The 14981-nt window shown below is 59.2% G+C and overlaps 1 protein-coding gene across 1 annotated transcript in view; it reads right to left on the bottom strand.

The window, feature by feature from the left end:
- Window positions 1–10375, bottom strand: part of LOC144674911 (uncharacterized) — a gene marked incomplete at its 3' end in the record, with an annotated part of 12286 nt that extends 1911 nt beyond the window's left edge. The window contains exons 1-2 of the mRNA XM_078536039.1: window positions 10246–10375; window positions 6943–7080 (exon numbers count right to left, since the gene is read on the bottom strand). Coding sequence (XP_078392165.1) covers window positions 6943–7080; window positions 10246–10368 — 261 coding nt within the window. The remainder of the gene's footprint in view (window positions 1–6942; window positions 7081–10245) is intronic.
- Window positions 10376–14981: the final 4606 nt, after the last annotated feature.

The following is a 14981-nucleotide window of genomic DNA, read 5'->3' as shown; positions in this document are numbered from 1 at the left end:
GAGAGAGAGAGTGAGAGCGGGAGTGCGGAGCGGAGAGAGAGCAGGAGCGCGGAGCGGAGAGAGAGAGAGAGAGAGCGGGAGCACGGAGCGGAGAGAGAGAGAGCGCGGAGCGGAGAGAGCGGGAGCGCGGAGCGGAGAGAGAGCGGGAGCGTGGAGCGGAGAGAGAGCGGGAGTGCGGAGCGGAGAGAGAGAGAGAGAGAGAGAGAGCGGAGCGCGGAGCGGAGAGGAGAGCGGGAGCGTGGAGCAGAGAGAGAGCGGGAGCGCGGAGCGGAGAGAGAGCGGGAGCGCGGAGCGGAGAGAGAGAGCGGGAGCGCGGAGCAGAGAGAGAAAGAGCGGGAGCGCGGAGCGGAGAGAGCAGGAGCGCGGAGCGGAGAGAGAGAGAGCGGGAGCGCGGAGCGGAGAGAGAGCGAGCGGGAGCGCGGAGCGGAGAGAGAGAGAGCGGGACCGCGGAGCGGAGAGAGCGGGAGCGCGGAGCGGAGAGAGAGAGAGCGGGACAGCGGAGCGGAGAGAGAGAAAGGGAGCGCGGAGCGGAGAGAGCGGGAGCGCGGAGCGAGAGAGAGAGAGCGGGAGCGTGGAGCGGAGAGAGAGAGAGAGCGGGAGCGCGGAGCGGAGAGAGAGAGTGCGGAGCGCGGAGCGGAGAGAGAGAGAGCGGGAGCACGGAGCGGAGAGAGAGAGAGCAGGAGCGCCGAGCGGAGAGAGCAGGAGCGCGGAGCGGAGAGAGCAGGAGCGCGGAGCGGAGAGAGAGCGCGGGAGCGCGGAGCGAAGAGAGAGCGGGACCACGGAGCGGAGAGAGAGAGCGGGACCGCGGAGCAGAGCGGAGAGAGAGAGCGGGAGCGCGGAGCGGAGAGAGAGAGGGGGAGCGGGGAGCAGAGAGAGAGAGAGTGGGAGCGCGGAGCGGAGAGAGAGAGAGAGCGGGAGCAGAGAGAGAGAGAGAGCGGGAGCGCAGAGCGGACAGAGAGAGAGAGCGGGAGCGGAGAGAGAGAGAGGGAGCGCGGAGCGGAGAGAGAGAGAGAGAGCGGGAGCGCGAGCGGAGAGAGAGAGTGCGGGAACGCGGATCGGAGAGAGAGCGGGAGCGCGGAGCGGATAGAGAGAGCAGGAGCGCGGAACGGAGGGAGAGTGAGTGGGAGCACGGAGCGGAGAGAGAGAGAGAGAGCGGGAGCGTGGAGCGGAGAGAGAGAGCGGACCGCGGAGCGGAGAGAGAGAGCGGGAGCGGAGAGGAGAGAGAGAGAGCGGGACCACGGAGCAGAGAGAGAGCGGGACCGCGGAGAGGAGAGAGAGAGCGGGACAGCGGAGAGGAGAGAGAGAGAGAGAGCGGACCGCAGAGCGGAGAGAGAGAGCGGGACCGCGGAGCGGAGAGAGAGAGCGGGACAGCGGAGCGGAGAGAGAGAGCGGGAGCGCGGAGAGGAGAGAGCGGGAGTGCGGAGCGGAGAGAGAGAGCGGGAGCGCGGAGCGGAGAGAGAGACAGCGGGAGCGCAGAGCGGAGAGAGAGAGAGCGGGAGCGCGGAGAGGAGAGAGCGGGAGCGCGGTGCGGAGAGAGAGAGCGCAGAGCGGAGAGAGAGAGCGGGAGCGCGGAGCGGAGAGAGAGAGAGCGGGAGCGCGGAGCAGAGAGAGAGAGAGCGGGGCGCGGAGCAGAGAGAGAGAGAGGGAGCGCGGAGCGGAGAGAGAGAGAGCGGGACCGCGGAGCGGAGAGAGAGAGAGCGGGAGCGCGGAGCGGAGAGAGAGAGCGGGAGCGCGGAGCGGAGAGAGAGAGCGGGAGCGCAGAGAGGAGAGAGAGAGCGGGAGCGCGGAGCGGAGAGAGAGAGAGTGGGACTGCGGAGCGGAGAGAAAGAGATAGCGGGATGGCGGAGAGAGAGAGAGCGGGAGCGCGGAGCGGAGAGAGAGAGCGGGAGCGCGGAGCGGAGAGAGAGAGCGGGACTGCGGAGCGGAGAGAGAGAGAGCGGGAGGGCGGAGAGAGAGAGAGAGAGCGGGAGCGCGGAGCGGAGAGAGAGAGAGCGGGACCACGGAGCAGAGAGAGAGAGCGGGACCGCGGAGCGGAGAGAGAGCGGGAGCGCTGAGCGAGAGAGAGAGAGAGAGAGAGCGGGAGCGCGGAGAGAGAGAGAGAGAGAGCGGGAGCGCGGAGCGGAGAGAGAGAGCGGGAGCGGAGAGAGAGCGGGAGCGCGGAGCGGAGAGAGAGCGGGAGCGCAGAGCGGAGAGAGCGGGTGCGCGGAGCGGAGAGAGAGAGAGCGGGACTGCGGAGCGGAGAGAGAGATAGCGGGATGGCGGAGAGAGACAGAGAGCGGGAATGCGGAGCGGAGAGAGGGGGAGAGCGGGAGAGCAGAGCGGAGAGAGAGCAGGACCGCGGAGCGGAGCGGAGAGAGAGAGCGCAGGAGCGCGGAGCGGAGAGAGAGAGAGCGGGAGCACGGAGCGGAGAGAGAGAGAGCGGGAGCGCGGAGCGGAGAGAGAGAGAGCGGGGAGCGCGGAGCGGAGAGAGAGAGAGCGGGAGAGCGGAGCGGAGAGAGAGAGAGAGAGAGCAGGAGAGCGGAGAGAGAGAGAGAGCGGGGGAGCGGAGAGAGAGAGAGAGAGAGAGAGAGAGAGCAGGAGCGCGGACAGAGAGAGAGCGGGAGCGCGGAGCAGAGAGAGAGAGAGCGGAGCGGAGAGAGAGAGAGCGGGAGCGCGGAGCGGAGAGAGAGAGTGGGAGCAGAGAGAGAGAGCGGGAGCGCAGAGCGGAGAGAGAGAGAGAGAGAGAGAGCGGGAGCGGAGAGAGAGAGAGAGAGAGGGAGCGCGGAGCGGAGAGAGAGAGCGGGAGCGCCAGCGCGGAGCGGAGAGAGAGCGTGCGGGAACGCAGATCGGAGAGAGAGAGAGCGGGAGCGCGGAGCGGATAGAGAGAGCAGGAGCACGGAACGGAGGGAGAGTGAGTGGGAACGCGGAGCGAGAGAGAGAGAGAGCGGGAGCGCGGAGCGGAGAGAGAGAGCGGGAGCGGAGAGGAGAGAGAGAGAGCGGGACCGCGGAGCAGAGAGAGAGCGGGAGCGCAGAGAGAGAGACAGAGAGAGAGAGCGGGAGCGCGGAGCGGAGAGAGAGAGCGGGAGCGCGGAGCGGAGAGAGAGAGCGGGAGCGCGGAGCAGAGAGAGAGAGAGCGGGAGCGCAGAGCGGAGAGAGAGAGCGGGAGCGCGGAGCGGAGAGAGAGAGAGCGGGACTGCGGAGCGGAGAGAGAGAGATAGCGGGATGGCGGAGAGAGAGACAGCGGGAGCGCGGAGCGGAGAGAGAGAGCGGGAGCGCGGAGCGGAGAGAGAGAGCGGGACTGCGGAGCGGAGAGAGCGGGAGGGCGGAGAGAGAGAGAGAGCGGGAGCGCGGAGCGGAGAGAGAGAGAGCGGGACCACGGAGCAGAGAGAGAGAGCGGGACCGCGGAGCGGAGAGAGAGCGGGAGCGCTGAGCGAGAGAGAGAGCGGGAGCGCAGCGAGAGAGAGAGAGCGGGAGCGCGGAGCGGAGAGAGAGAGCGGGAGCGGAGAGAGAGCGGGAGCGCGGAGCGGAGAGAGAGCGGGAGCGCGGAGCGGAGAGAGAGCGGGAGCGCGGAGCGGAGAGAGAGCGGGAGCGCAGAACGGAGAGAGAGAGCGGGTGCGCGGAGCGGAGAGAGAGAGAGCGGGACTGCGGAGCGGAGAGAGAGATAGCGGGATGGCGGAGAGAGAGAGAGAGCGGGTGCGCGGAGCGGAGAGAGAGAGGGGGAGAGTGGAGCGGAGCGGAGAGAGCGCAGGAGCGCGGAGCGGAGAGAGCGCAGGAGCGCGGAGCGGAGAGAGAGAGGGGGAGAGCGGAGCGGAGAGAGAGAGCGGGACCGCGGAGCGGAGAGAGAGAGAGCGGGACGCGCGAGCGGAGAGAGAGAGAGCGGGAGCGCTGAGCGGAGAGAGAGAGAGAGCGGGAGCGCGGAGCGAGAGAGAGAGAGCGGGAGCGCGGAGCGGAGAGAGAGAGCGGGAGAGCGGAGCGGAGAGAGAGAGAGAGCAGGAGAGCGGAGAGAGAGAGAGAGCGGGGGAGCGGAGAGAGAGAGAGAGCAGGAGCGCGGAGAGAGAGAGAGCGGGAGCGCGGAGCGGAGAGAGAGAGAGCGGAGCGGAGAGAGAGAGAGAGCGGGAGCGCGGAGCGGAGAGAGAGAGTGGGAGCAGAGAGAGAGAGAGAGCGGGAGCGCAGAGCGGAGAGAGAGAGAGAGAGAGCGGGAGCGGAGAGAGAGGGAGCGCGGAGCGGAGAGAGAGAGAGAGCGGGAGCGCGGAGCGGAGAGAGTGCCGGGAACGCGGATCGGCGAGAGAGACAGCGGGAGCGCGGAGCGGATAGAGAGAGCAGGAGCGCGGAACGGAGGGAGAGAGAGCGGGTGCGCGGAGCGGATAGAGAGAGCAGGAGCGCGGAACGGAGGGAAAACGAGGGAGGTGAGTGGGAGCGCGGAGCGGAGAGAGAGAGAGAGAGCGGGAGCGCGGAGCGGAGCGAGAGAGAGCGGGAGCGCGGAGCGGAGAGAGACAGCGGAAGCACGGAGCGGGGAGAGAGAGAGCGGGAGCGCGGAGCGGAGAGAGAGAGAGAGTGCGGACTGGGGAACGAGAGAGCGAGCGAGCGGGAGTGCGGAGCGAGAGCGAGACACGGAGCGCGGAGCGGAGAGCGAGAGAGCGGGAGCACAGAGCGGAGAGCGAGAGAGCCGGGAGCGCGGAGCCGAGAAAGAGAGAGCGGGAGCGCGGAGCGGAGAGAGAGAGAGCGGGAGTGCGGAGCGGAGAGAGAGAGCGGGAGTGCGGAGCGGAGAGAGAGAGCGGGAGCAGAGAGAGAGAGAGAGCGAGCGCAGGAGCGGAGAGAGAGAGAGAGAGCCGGGAGCGGAGAGAGAGAGAGAGAGAGAGAGAGGGAGCGCGGAGCGGAGAGAGAGAGCGGGAGCGCGGAGCGGAGAGAGAGAGTGCGGGAACGCGGATCGGAGGAGAGAGAGAGCGGGAGCGCGGAGCGGATAGAGAGAGCAGGAGCGCGGAACGGAGGGAGAGTGAGTGGGAGCGCGGAACGGAGAGAGAGAGAGAGCGGGAGCGCGGAGCGGATAGAGAGAGCGGGACCGCGGAGTGGAGAGAGAGAGCGGGAGCGGAGAGGAGAGAGAGAGAGCGGGACCACGGAGCAGAGAGAGAGCGGGAGCGTAGAGAGAGAGAGAGAGCGGGAGCGCGGAGAGAGAGAGAGTGGGAGCGCGGAGCGGAGAGAGAGAGAGAGAGCGGGAGCGCGGAGCGGAGAGAGAGAGCGGGAGCGGAGAGGAGAGAGAGAGAGCGGGACCGCGGAGCAGAGAGAGAGCGGGAGCGTAGAGAGAGAGAGAGAGAGAGAGAGAGCGGGAGCGCGGAGAGAGAGAGAGCGGGAGCACGGAGCGGAGAGAGAGAGCGGGAGCGGGAACGCGGAGCAGAGAGAGAGAGAGCGGGGAGCGCAGAGCGGAGAGAGAGAGCGGGTGCGCGGAGCGGAGAGAGAGAGACGGGACTGCGGAGCGGAGAGAAAGAGATAGCGGGATGGCGGAGAGAGAGAGAGCAGGAGCGCGGAGCGGAGAGAGAGAGCGGGAGCGCGGAGCGGAGAGAGAGAGCGGGACTGCGGAGCGGAGAGAGAGAGGAGCGGGAGGGCGGAGAGAGAGAGAGAGAGCGGGACCACGGAGCAGAGAGAGAGAGCGGGACGGCTGAGCGAGAGAGAGAGTGCGGGAGCGCGGAGAGAGAGAGAGAGAGAGCGGGTGCGCGGAGCGGAGAGAGAGAGCGGGAGCGGAGAGAGAGCGGGAGCGCGGAGCGAGAGAGAGCGGGAGCGCCGAGCGGAGAGAGCGGGTGCACGGAGCGGGAGAGAGAGAGAGAGAGAGCAGGAGCGCGGAGAGAGAGAGAGCGGGAGCGCGGAGCGGAGAGAGAGAGAGCGGAGCGGAGAGAGAGAGAGGGAGCAGAGAGAGAGAGAGAGCGGGAGCGCAGAGCGGAGAGAGAGAGAGAGAGAGAGAGAGCGGGAGCGGAGAGAGAGAGCGGGAGCGCGGAGCGGAGAGAGAGAGAGAGCGGGAGCGCGGAGCGGAGAGAGAGAGTGGGAGCAGAGAGAGAGATAGAGCGGAGCGCAGAGCGAGAGAGAGAGAGAGAGAGCGGGAGCGGAGAGAGAGAGAGGGAACGCGGAGCGGAGAGAGAGAGAGAGCGGGAGCGCGGAGCGGAGAAAGAGAGTGCGGGAACGCGGATCGGAGAGAGAGAGCGGGAGCGCGGAGCGGATAATGAGAGCAGGAGCGCGGAACGGAGGGAGAGTGAGTGGGAGCGCGGAGCGGAGAGAGAGAGAGAGAGCGGGAGCGCGGAGCGGATAGAGGAGAGCAGGAGCGCGGAACGGAGGGAGGGTGAGTGGGAGCGCGGAGCGGAGAGGGAGAGAGAGAGAGCGGGAGCGCGGAGCGAGCGAGAGAGAGCGGGAGCGCGGAGCGGAGAGAGAGAGCGGGAGCGCGGAGCGAGAGAGAGAGAGCGGAAGCGCGGAGCGGAGAGAGAGAGAGAGTGCGGACTGGGGAACGAGAGAGCGAGCGAGCGGGAGTGCGGAGCGGAGAGCGAGAGAGCGGGAGCACGGAGCGGATAGCGAGAGAGCGGGAGCGGAGAGAGAGAGCGGGAGCGCAGAGCCGAGAAAGAGAGAGCGGGAGCGCGGTGCAGAGAGAGAGGATCAGCCATGATCAGATTATACGGCGGGGCAGGCTCGAAGGTCAGAATGGCCTCCCCCCTGCCCTCTATTCGATCCAGCGCAGTGGAGCAGGGAGGTGAGGTGGGTCTTGGTGTAAGTTGCGGAGTTCAGCTCCACTTCAGGACGTGTGTGAGGGAAGCGGAGAAGGCGGAGGACCAGGCGAGGGGATGTACCTCACGCAGCGAGGGCTGAGGGTCTGGAGGCGCTGCCTGAGTTGATGCCTCCCCCCTCGATGACCAGCCCCACCCCTCCTCCCTCTGAGCCGTTTCCTCCCTCCGGCTTGTCCGATGCCCTGGCCTCGCGGTCACTCACCTGCTGGACCGCAGCCAGACTCTGAAGCTGCGCACTGTTCAGGTGCTGCTGCAGCATCATGTGTTGGTGCTGGACCGCGTACATCTGCTGAAGGTACTGGGCGGCGGCATTCGGCTGTCGCTGTAACGCCTGCAGGGCCTGCGGGGAATGGGAGAGCGGGAGAGTCAGAAACACCAGCAGAGAGTGTGTGTGGGGGGGGTGGGTAAATACCAGCAGGGAGCGGGGACGGGGACGGGGAGGGGGTGTGAACACCAGTGGGAACGGGGACGGGGACGGGGAGGGGGGGGTGTGAACACCAGCAGGGACGGGGACGGGGACGGGGGTGTGAACACCAGCGGGGACGGGGATGGGGACGGGGACGGGGAGGGGGTGTGAACACCAGCAGGGACGGGGACGGGGGTGTGAACACCAGCGGGGACGGGGAGCGGGGATGGGGACGGGGAACGGGGACGGGGAGGGGGTGTGAACACCAGCGGGGACGGGGAGCGGGGATGGGGACGGGGAGGGGGTGTGAACACCAGCGGGGACGGGGACGGGGAGGGGGACGGGGACGGGGGTGTGAACACCAGCAGGGACGGGGACGGGGACGGGGGTGTGAACACCAGCGGGGATGGGGAGCGGGGATGGGGACGGGGAGGGGGTGAGAACACCAGCGGGGACGGGGAGCGGGGATGGGGACGGGGAGCGGGGACGGGGACGGGGAGGGGGACGGGGACGGGGAGGGGGACGGGGACGGGGAGCGGGTGTAAACACCAGCAGGGAGCGGGGACGGGGAGGGGGACGGGGACGGGGAGGGGGTGTGAACACCAGCGGGGACGGGGACGGGGAGGGGGACGGGGACGGGGAGGGGGACGGGGACGGGGAGCGGGTGTAAACACCAGCAGGGAGCGGGGACGGGGAGGGGGACGGGGACGGGGAGGGGGTGTGAACACCAGCGGGGACGGGGAGCGGGACGGGGAGCGGGGACGGGGAGGGGGTGTGAACACCAGCGGGGACGGGGAGGGGGACGGGGACGGGGAGGGGGACGGGGAGCGGGTGTAAACACCAGCAGGGAGCGGGGACGGGGAGGGGGACGGGGACGGGGAGGGGGTGTGAACACCAGCGGGGACGGGGAGGGGGACGGGGACGGGGAGGGGGTGTGAACACCAGCGGGGAGCGGGGACGGGGAGGGGGACGGGGACGGGGAGGGGGTGTGAACACCAGCGGGGACGGGGAGGGGGACGGGGAGGGGGTGTGAACACCAGCGGGGACGGGGAGCGGGGACGGGGAGGGGGACGGGAACGGGGAGGGGGTGTGAACACCAGCGGGGACGGGGAGGGGGACGGGGACGGGGAGGGGGTGTGAACACCAGCGGGGACGGGGAGCGGGGACGGGGAGGGGGACGGGGACGGGGACGGGGAGGGGGTGTGAACACCAGGGAGCGGGAGCGGGGACGGGGAGGGGGTGTGAACACCAGCGGGGACGGGGAGCGGGGAGGGGGACGGGGTGTGAACACCAGGGAGCGGGGATGGGGATGGGGAGGGGGTGTAAACACCAGCCGGGGACGGGGACGGGGAGGGGGTGTGAGCACCAGCAGGGAGCGGGGAGGGGGTGTGAGCACCAGCAGGGAGAGGGGACGGGGACGGGGAGGGGGTGTGAGCACCAGCAGGGAGCGGGGACGGGGACGGGGAGGGGGTGTGAGCACCAGCAGGGAGCGGGGACGGGGACGGGAAGGGGGTGTGAGCACCAGCAGGGAGCGGGGACGGGGACGGGGAGGGGGTGTGAGCACCAGCAGGGAGCGGGGACGGGGAGGGGGTGTGAACACCAGCAGGGAGCGGGGACGGGGAGGGGGTGTGAACACCAGCAGGGAGCGGGGACGGGGACGGGGAGGGGGTGTGAACACCAGCGGGGACGGGGAGGGGGTGTGAACACCAGCGGGGACGGGGGCGGGGACGGGGAGGGGGTGTGAACACCAGCGGGGACGGGGAGGGGGTGTGAACACCAGTGGGAACGGGGACGGGGACGGGGACGGGGAGGGGGTGTGAACACCAGCGGGGACGGGGAGGGGGTGTGAACACCAGCAGGGAGCGGGGACGGGGACGGGGAGGGGGTGTGAACACCAGCGGGGACGGGGAGGGGGTGTGAACACCAGTGGGAACGGGGACGGGGACGGGGAGGGGGTGTGAACACCAGCGGGGACGGGGAGGGGGTGTGGACACCAGCAGGGAGCGGGGACGGGGACGGGGAGGGGGTGTGAACACCAGCAGGGAGCGGGGACGGAGACGGGGAGGGGGAGGGGGTGTGAACACCAGCGGGAACGGGGAGCGGGGACGGGGGGTGTGAACACCAGCGGGTAAAAGGATCACAAGCTCGGAACCAGCAGGGGATGGGAAACAGGAAAAAGTCCAGCAGGGAAAGGGATAACGAGCTGGGAATCAGCAGGGAATGGGGAAATGGGAAGAGCCGCTGGCAGGGAAACACTGGCAGGGAGGGCAGAACGTGTACAGACAGTGGATTCATGGTCAGCATTTGCGAGACGCCCCCGGTTCCAGAGTGTGAGCCGTCAGTGGAGAACATTCACTGCCCCCAGCCCTGTGCAACTCCACACACCCCCTGACCCTGGCTGAATTTGACTCTGGAGTCTCCAGGGCCAGAGGTCAGCATTGAGGCACTAGACATAGAGGAACAGTCACAGTCACTACATGGGAGGGTACATGCTGATAAATATCTGTAAGTTCCAGCACTGGGGGACTGGACATAGAGGAACAGTCACAGTCACTACATGGGAGGGTACATGCTGATAAATATCTGTAAGTTCCAGCACTGGGGGACTGGACATAGAGGAACAGTCGCAGTCACTACATGGGAGGGTACATGCTGATAAATATCTGTAAGTTCCAGCACTGGGGGACTGGACATAGAGGAACAGTCACAGTCACTACATGGGAGGTTACATGCTGATAAATATCCGTAAGGACCAGCACTGGGGGACTGGACATACAGGAACAGTCACAGTCACTACATGGGAGGGTACATGCTGATAAATATCTGTAAGATCCAGCGCTGATGGACTAGAACAGATTAACACTTTATTGAGAAGGGAACTGATTACAAAAATAGGGAGTTTATGCTTCAGTTGTACAGGGCACTGGTGAGACCACATCTGGAGTATTGTGTACAGTACTGGTCTCCTTAGTTAAGGATATAAATGCGTTGGGAGCAGTTCAGAGAATGTTGTACCTCTCACAGCGAGATCCCCCCTGGCCCCACCATCACCTCACCAGCACCGAGCTGCTGTGCCAGATGGATCCACCTTGTTCTCACCTGCACAGCCTGGCGCTCATACAGCGACATCTGAGAGACCTGGGGTCGTGGGTTTCCCCCTCCACCATTGCTGCCGCCACTTCCACTCGCGGGGCTAGCACTCTGCTCATTCTCATTATCCATAGCAATCAGCACTGAGGGAGGGAGAGAGAGAGAGAGAGACATGAGAAATTATTCACTACACGGGTAGGTACATGCTGAAAAATATCTGTAAGATCCAGCACTGAGGCACTCGACATGGAGAAACAGTCACAGTCACTACGTGGGAGGGTACATGCTGATAAATATCTGTAAGGACCAACACTGAGGGACTGGGCATAGAGAATCAGTCACAGTCACTACATGGGAGGGTACATGCTGATAAATATCTGTAAGGTCCAGCACTGAGGGACTGGGCATAGAGAATCAGTCACAGTCACTACGTGGGAGGGTGCATGCTGATAAATATCTGTAAGGACCAGCATTGATTGACCAGAGATAGAGGAACAATCACAGACTGGGAGGGTACATGCTGATAAATATCTGTAAGGACCAGCATTGATAGACCAGAGATACAGAAACAGTCACAGACACTGCATGGGAGGGTACATGCCGATAAATATCTGTAGCGATCAGCACTGGCGGACTAGGGATAGAGGAACAGTTACAGTCACTGCATGGGAGGGTACGTGCTGATAAATATCTGTAAGGTCCAGCATTGATAGACCAGAGATACAGAAACAGTCACAGACACTGCATGGGAGGGTACGTGCTGATAAATCTCTGCACGGACAGTAAGGGGCACACAGTCAGGAGACGGCGCCTGAATGAGATGGAGGTGAGTGGGTAGCGAATTAGGTTCACATGGGAATTCAGTGAATGGGGGGAAGAGGTGCTTTAAGTAAGGTTTATTGCAAATTACAAAGTGTGTTAAAAATGAGTCAGATTTATCAGTACTAGTCAGGTTTGGCAGTAGTTGTAAGGTTTATTAAGTTAAGGCCAAGTAAAATTAATATAAGTCAACAGAAGTAAAATAAAGTTAACGTAAATAAAGTTGAGACGTAGCAGGGCAGCTCGGTCGCGTGGAATGCGCATCCTGTCGTATATGGGAAGTCATGGACGCTGTCAGTGACCCAGACGACCACATGTTCCAGGAGTGTCACCCGCTGCAGAAACTCGATCTCCGGGTTTAGGAGGCTGGAGTCACTGCGGCGCACTTGGCGTAGCTGAGAGCGACGTGGATAGCACATTCGGAGAGGCGGTCACGCCGCAGGTTAGGAACACGGAGGCCAGAAAGGGGACGAGTGACGGCCGGGGAGTGCAGGGGTCCCCTGGGGTCCCGATCGCCAGTCGGTTTTTTGGGTACTGGTCCCTCTGAATTGTGCGGACAGAGCCAGGATTAGAGTCAGAGGGACCCACAGCACAGAGAAAGGCCCTTCGGCCCATCGAGTCTGCGCCGGTCAAACAACTATTCCAATCCCATTTTCCAGCCCATAACCCTGTATGCCCTGTGGCATCGCAAGTGCACATCCAAATACTTCTTCAATGTTATGCAGGTTTCTGCCTCTACCACCCTTTCAGGCAGCGAGTTCCAGACTCCCACCACCCTCTGGGTGTTACAATTCTTCCTCACATTCCCTCTAAACCACCTGCCCCCTTACCCTCAATCTACGCCCCCTGGTTATTGATCCCTCCACCAATCTCCTCTGCTCCAGGGAAAATAACCCCCAGACTATCCAATCTCTCCTCAATGTGATAATGAATATATTGTATATATTACAGACTCTCTGTGAGGACTATTACCACGATGATGAATATATTGTGTATATTACAGAACCTCTGCGAGGATTATTAATGTAATGATGAACATACTGTGTACATTACAGACCCACTGTGGGGATTATTGCTGTAATGACAAACAAATTCTGTATCTTACAGATGCTCTGCGGTGATTATTACAGTCACGATGAATATATTCTGTATATTACAGTTGCTCTGTGGGGATTATTACTGTGAAGATGAATATATTGTGTGTATTGCAGATCCTCTGTGGGGATTATTACTGTGATGATGAATGGATTGTGTATAATACAGACCCTCTGCGCGGATTATTACTGCGGTGATGAATTTATTGTGTATATTACAGTACCTCTGCGGGGATTATTACTGTCATCATGAATATATCGTGAATAATATAGACTCTCTGTGGGGATTATTACTGTAATGATGAATATATTGAGTATATTACAGACCCTCTGCGGGGATTATTACTGTAATGATGAATATATTGAGTATATTACAGACCCTCTGTGGGGATTATTACTGTCATGATGAATATATTGTATATATTACAGACCCTCTGCGGGGATTATTACTGTCATGATGAATATATTGAGTATATTACAGACCCTCTGTGGGGATTATTACTGTCATGATGAATATATTGTATATATTACAGACCCTCTGCGGGGATTATTACTGTCATGATAAATATATTGTATATATTACAGACCATCTGCGGGGAATGTGACCGTAATGATGAATATACTGTCTATATCACAGACCGTCTGTAGGGATTATTACTGTAATGATGTATATATCGAGTATATTGCAGACCCACTGCAGGGATTATTACTGTCATGATGAATATTTTATGAATATTACAGACCTGCTGCAGGGATTATTACTGTCATGATGAATATCTTGTGAATATTACAGACCCTCTGCAGGGATTATTGCTATAATGATGAATATATTGTGTATATGACAGACACACTGCGAGGATTGTTACTGTAATGATGAATATACTGTGTACATTACAGACCGTCTGCGGGGATTATAACTGCGGTGATGAAGATACTGTGCATATTACAGATCCTCTGAGGGGATTATTACTGCGATGATGAATATATCGTGTATATTACAGACCCTCTGCAGGGATTATAACTGTAATGATGAATATATCTTGTACATTACAGACCGTCTGCAGGGATTATTACTCATGATAAATGTATCATGTATGTTACAGATCTTCTGTGGGGATTATAACAGTCATGATCAATATATCGTGTATATTACAGAGCCTCTGCGGGGATTATTACTGTAATGATGAATGTATTGTGTATATTACAGACCCTGTGCGGGGATTATTGCTGCAATGATGAATATATTGAAACATTACAGACCCTCTGCGGGGATTATTACTGCAATGATGAATATAGAGAGTATATTACAGACCCTCTGCGGGTATTATTACTGCGATGAGGAATATACAGAGTATATTACAGACCCTCTGCGGGGATTATTAATGCGATGTTTAATATATCGAGTATATTACAGACTCTCTGTAGGGATTATTACTGTAATGATGAATACATTGAGTACTTTACAGACCCTCTGTGGGGATTATTACTCCGATGATGAATATATCGAGTATATTACAAACCCTCTGTGCGGATTATTACTGTAATGATTAATATATCGAATATATTACATACCCTCTGTGGGGATTATTACTGTAATGATGAATATGTCGAGTATATTCCATACCCTCTGCGGGGATTATTACTGTAATGATGAATATATTGTATATATTACACACCCTCTGCGGGGATTATTACTGTAATGATGAATATATTGTGAATATTACAGACCCACTGCGGGGATTATTACTGCGATGATGAATATATTGTGAATATTACAGACCCTCTGTGGGGATTATTACTCCGATGATGAATATATCGAGTATATTACAAACCCTCTGTGCGGATTATTACTGTAATGATTAATATATCGAATATATTACATACCCTCTGTGGGGATTATTACTGTAATGATGAATATGTCGAGTATGTTCCATACCCTCTGCGGGGATTATTACTGTAATGATGAATATATTGTATATATTACAAACCTCTGCGGGGATTATTACTGTAATGATGAATATATTGTGAATATTACAGACCCACTGCGGGGATTATTACTGCAATGATGAATATATTGTGAATATTACAGACCCTCTGCGGGGATTATTAGTGCGATGATGAATATATTGTGAATATTACAGACTCTTTGAGGGGATTATTACTGTGATGATGAATATATTGAGTATATTACAGACCATCTGTGGGAATTATTACTGCGATGAAGAATATATTGTGAATACTAAAGACTCTCTGTGGGGATTATTACTGTGATGATGAATATATTGTGAATATTACAGACCCTCTGTGGGGATTATTACTGTAATGATGAATATATTGAGTATATTACAGACTCTCTGTGGGGATTATTACTGTAATGATGAATATATTGAGTATGTTACAGACCCTCTGCGGGGATTATTACTGTAATGATGAATATATTGAGTATATTACAGACTCTCTGGGGGATTATTACTGTAATGATGAATATATTGAGTATATTACAGACCCTCTGTGGGGATTATTACTGTGATGATGAATATGTTGTGAATATTAAAGACTCTCTGTGGGGATTATTACTGTGATGATGAATATATTGAGTATATTACAGACTCTCTGTGGGGATTATTACTGTGATGATGAATATATTGAGCATATTACAGACTCTCTGTGGGGATTATTACTGTGATGATGAATATATTGAGTATATTACAGACCCTCTGTGGGGATTATTACTGTGATGATGAATATATTGAGTATATTACAGACTCTCTGTGGGGATTATTACTGTGATGATGAATATATTGAGTATATTACAGACTCTCTGTGGGGATT

This window comes from Cetorhinus maximus, unplaced genomic scaffold (assembly GCF_964194155.1).
Source record: "Cetorhinus maximus unplaced genomic scaffold, sCetMax3.hap1.1 HAP1_SCAFFOLD_861, whole genome shotgun sequence".
Taxonomy (NCBI): domain Eukaryota; kingdom Metazoa; phylum Chordata; class Chondrichthyes; order Lamniformes; family Cetorhinidae; genus Cetorhinus; species Cetorhinus maximus.
This window is presented reverse-complemented; position numbering and strand designations above follow the sequence as displayed.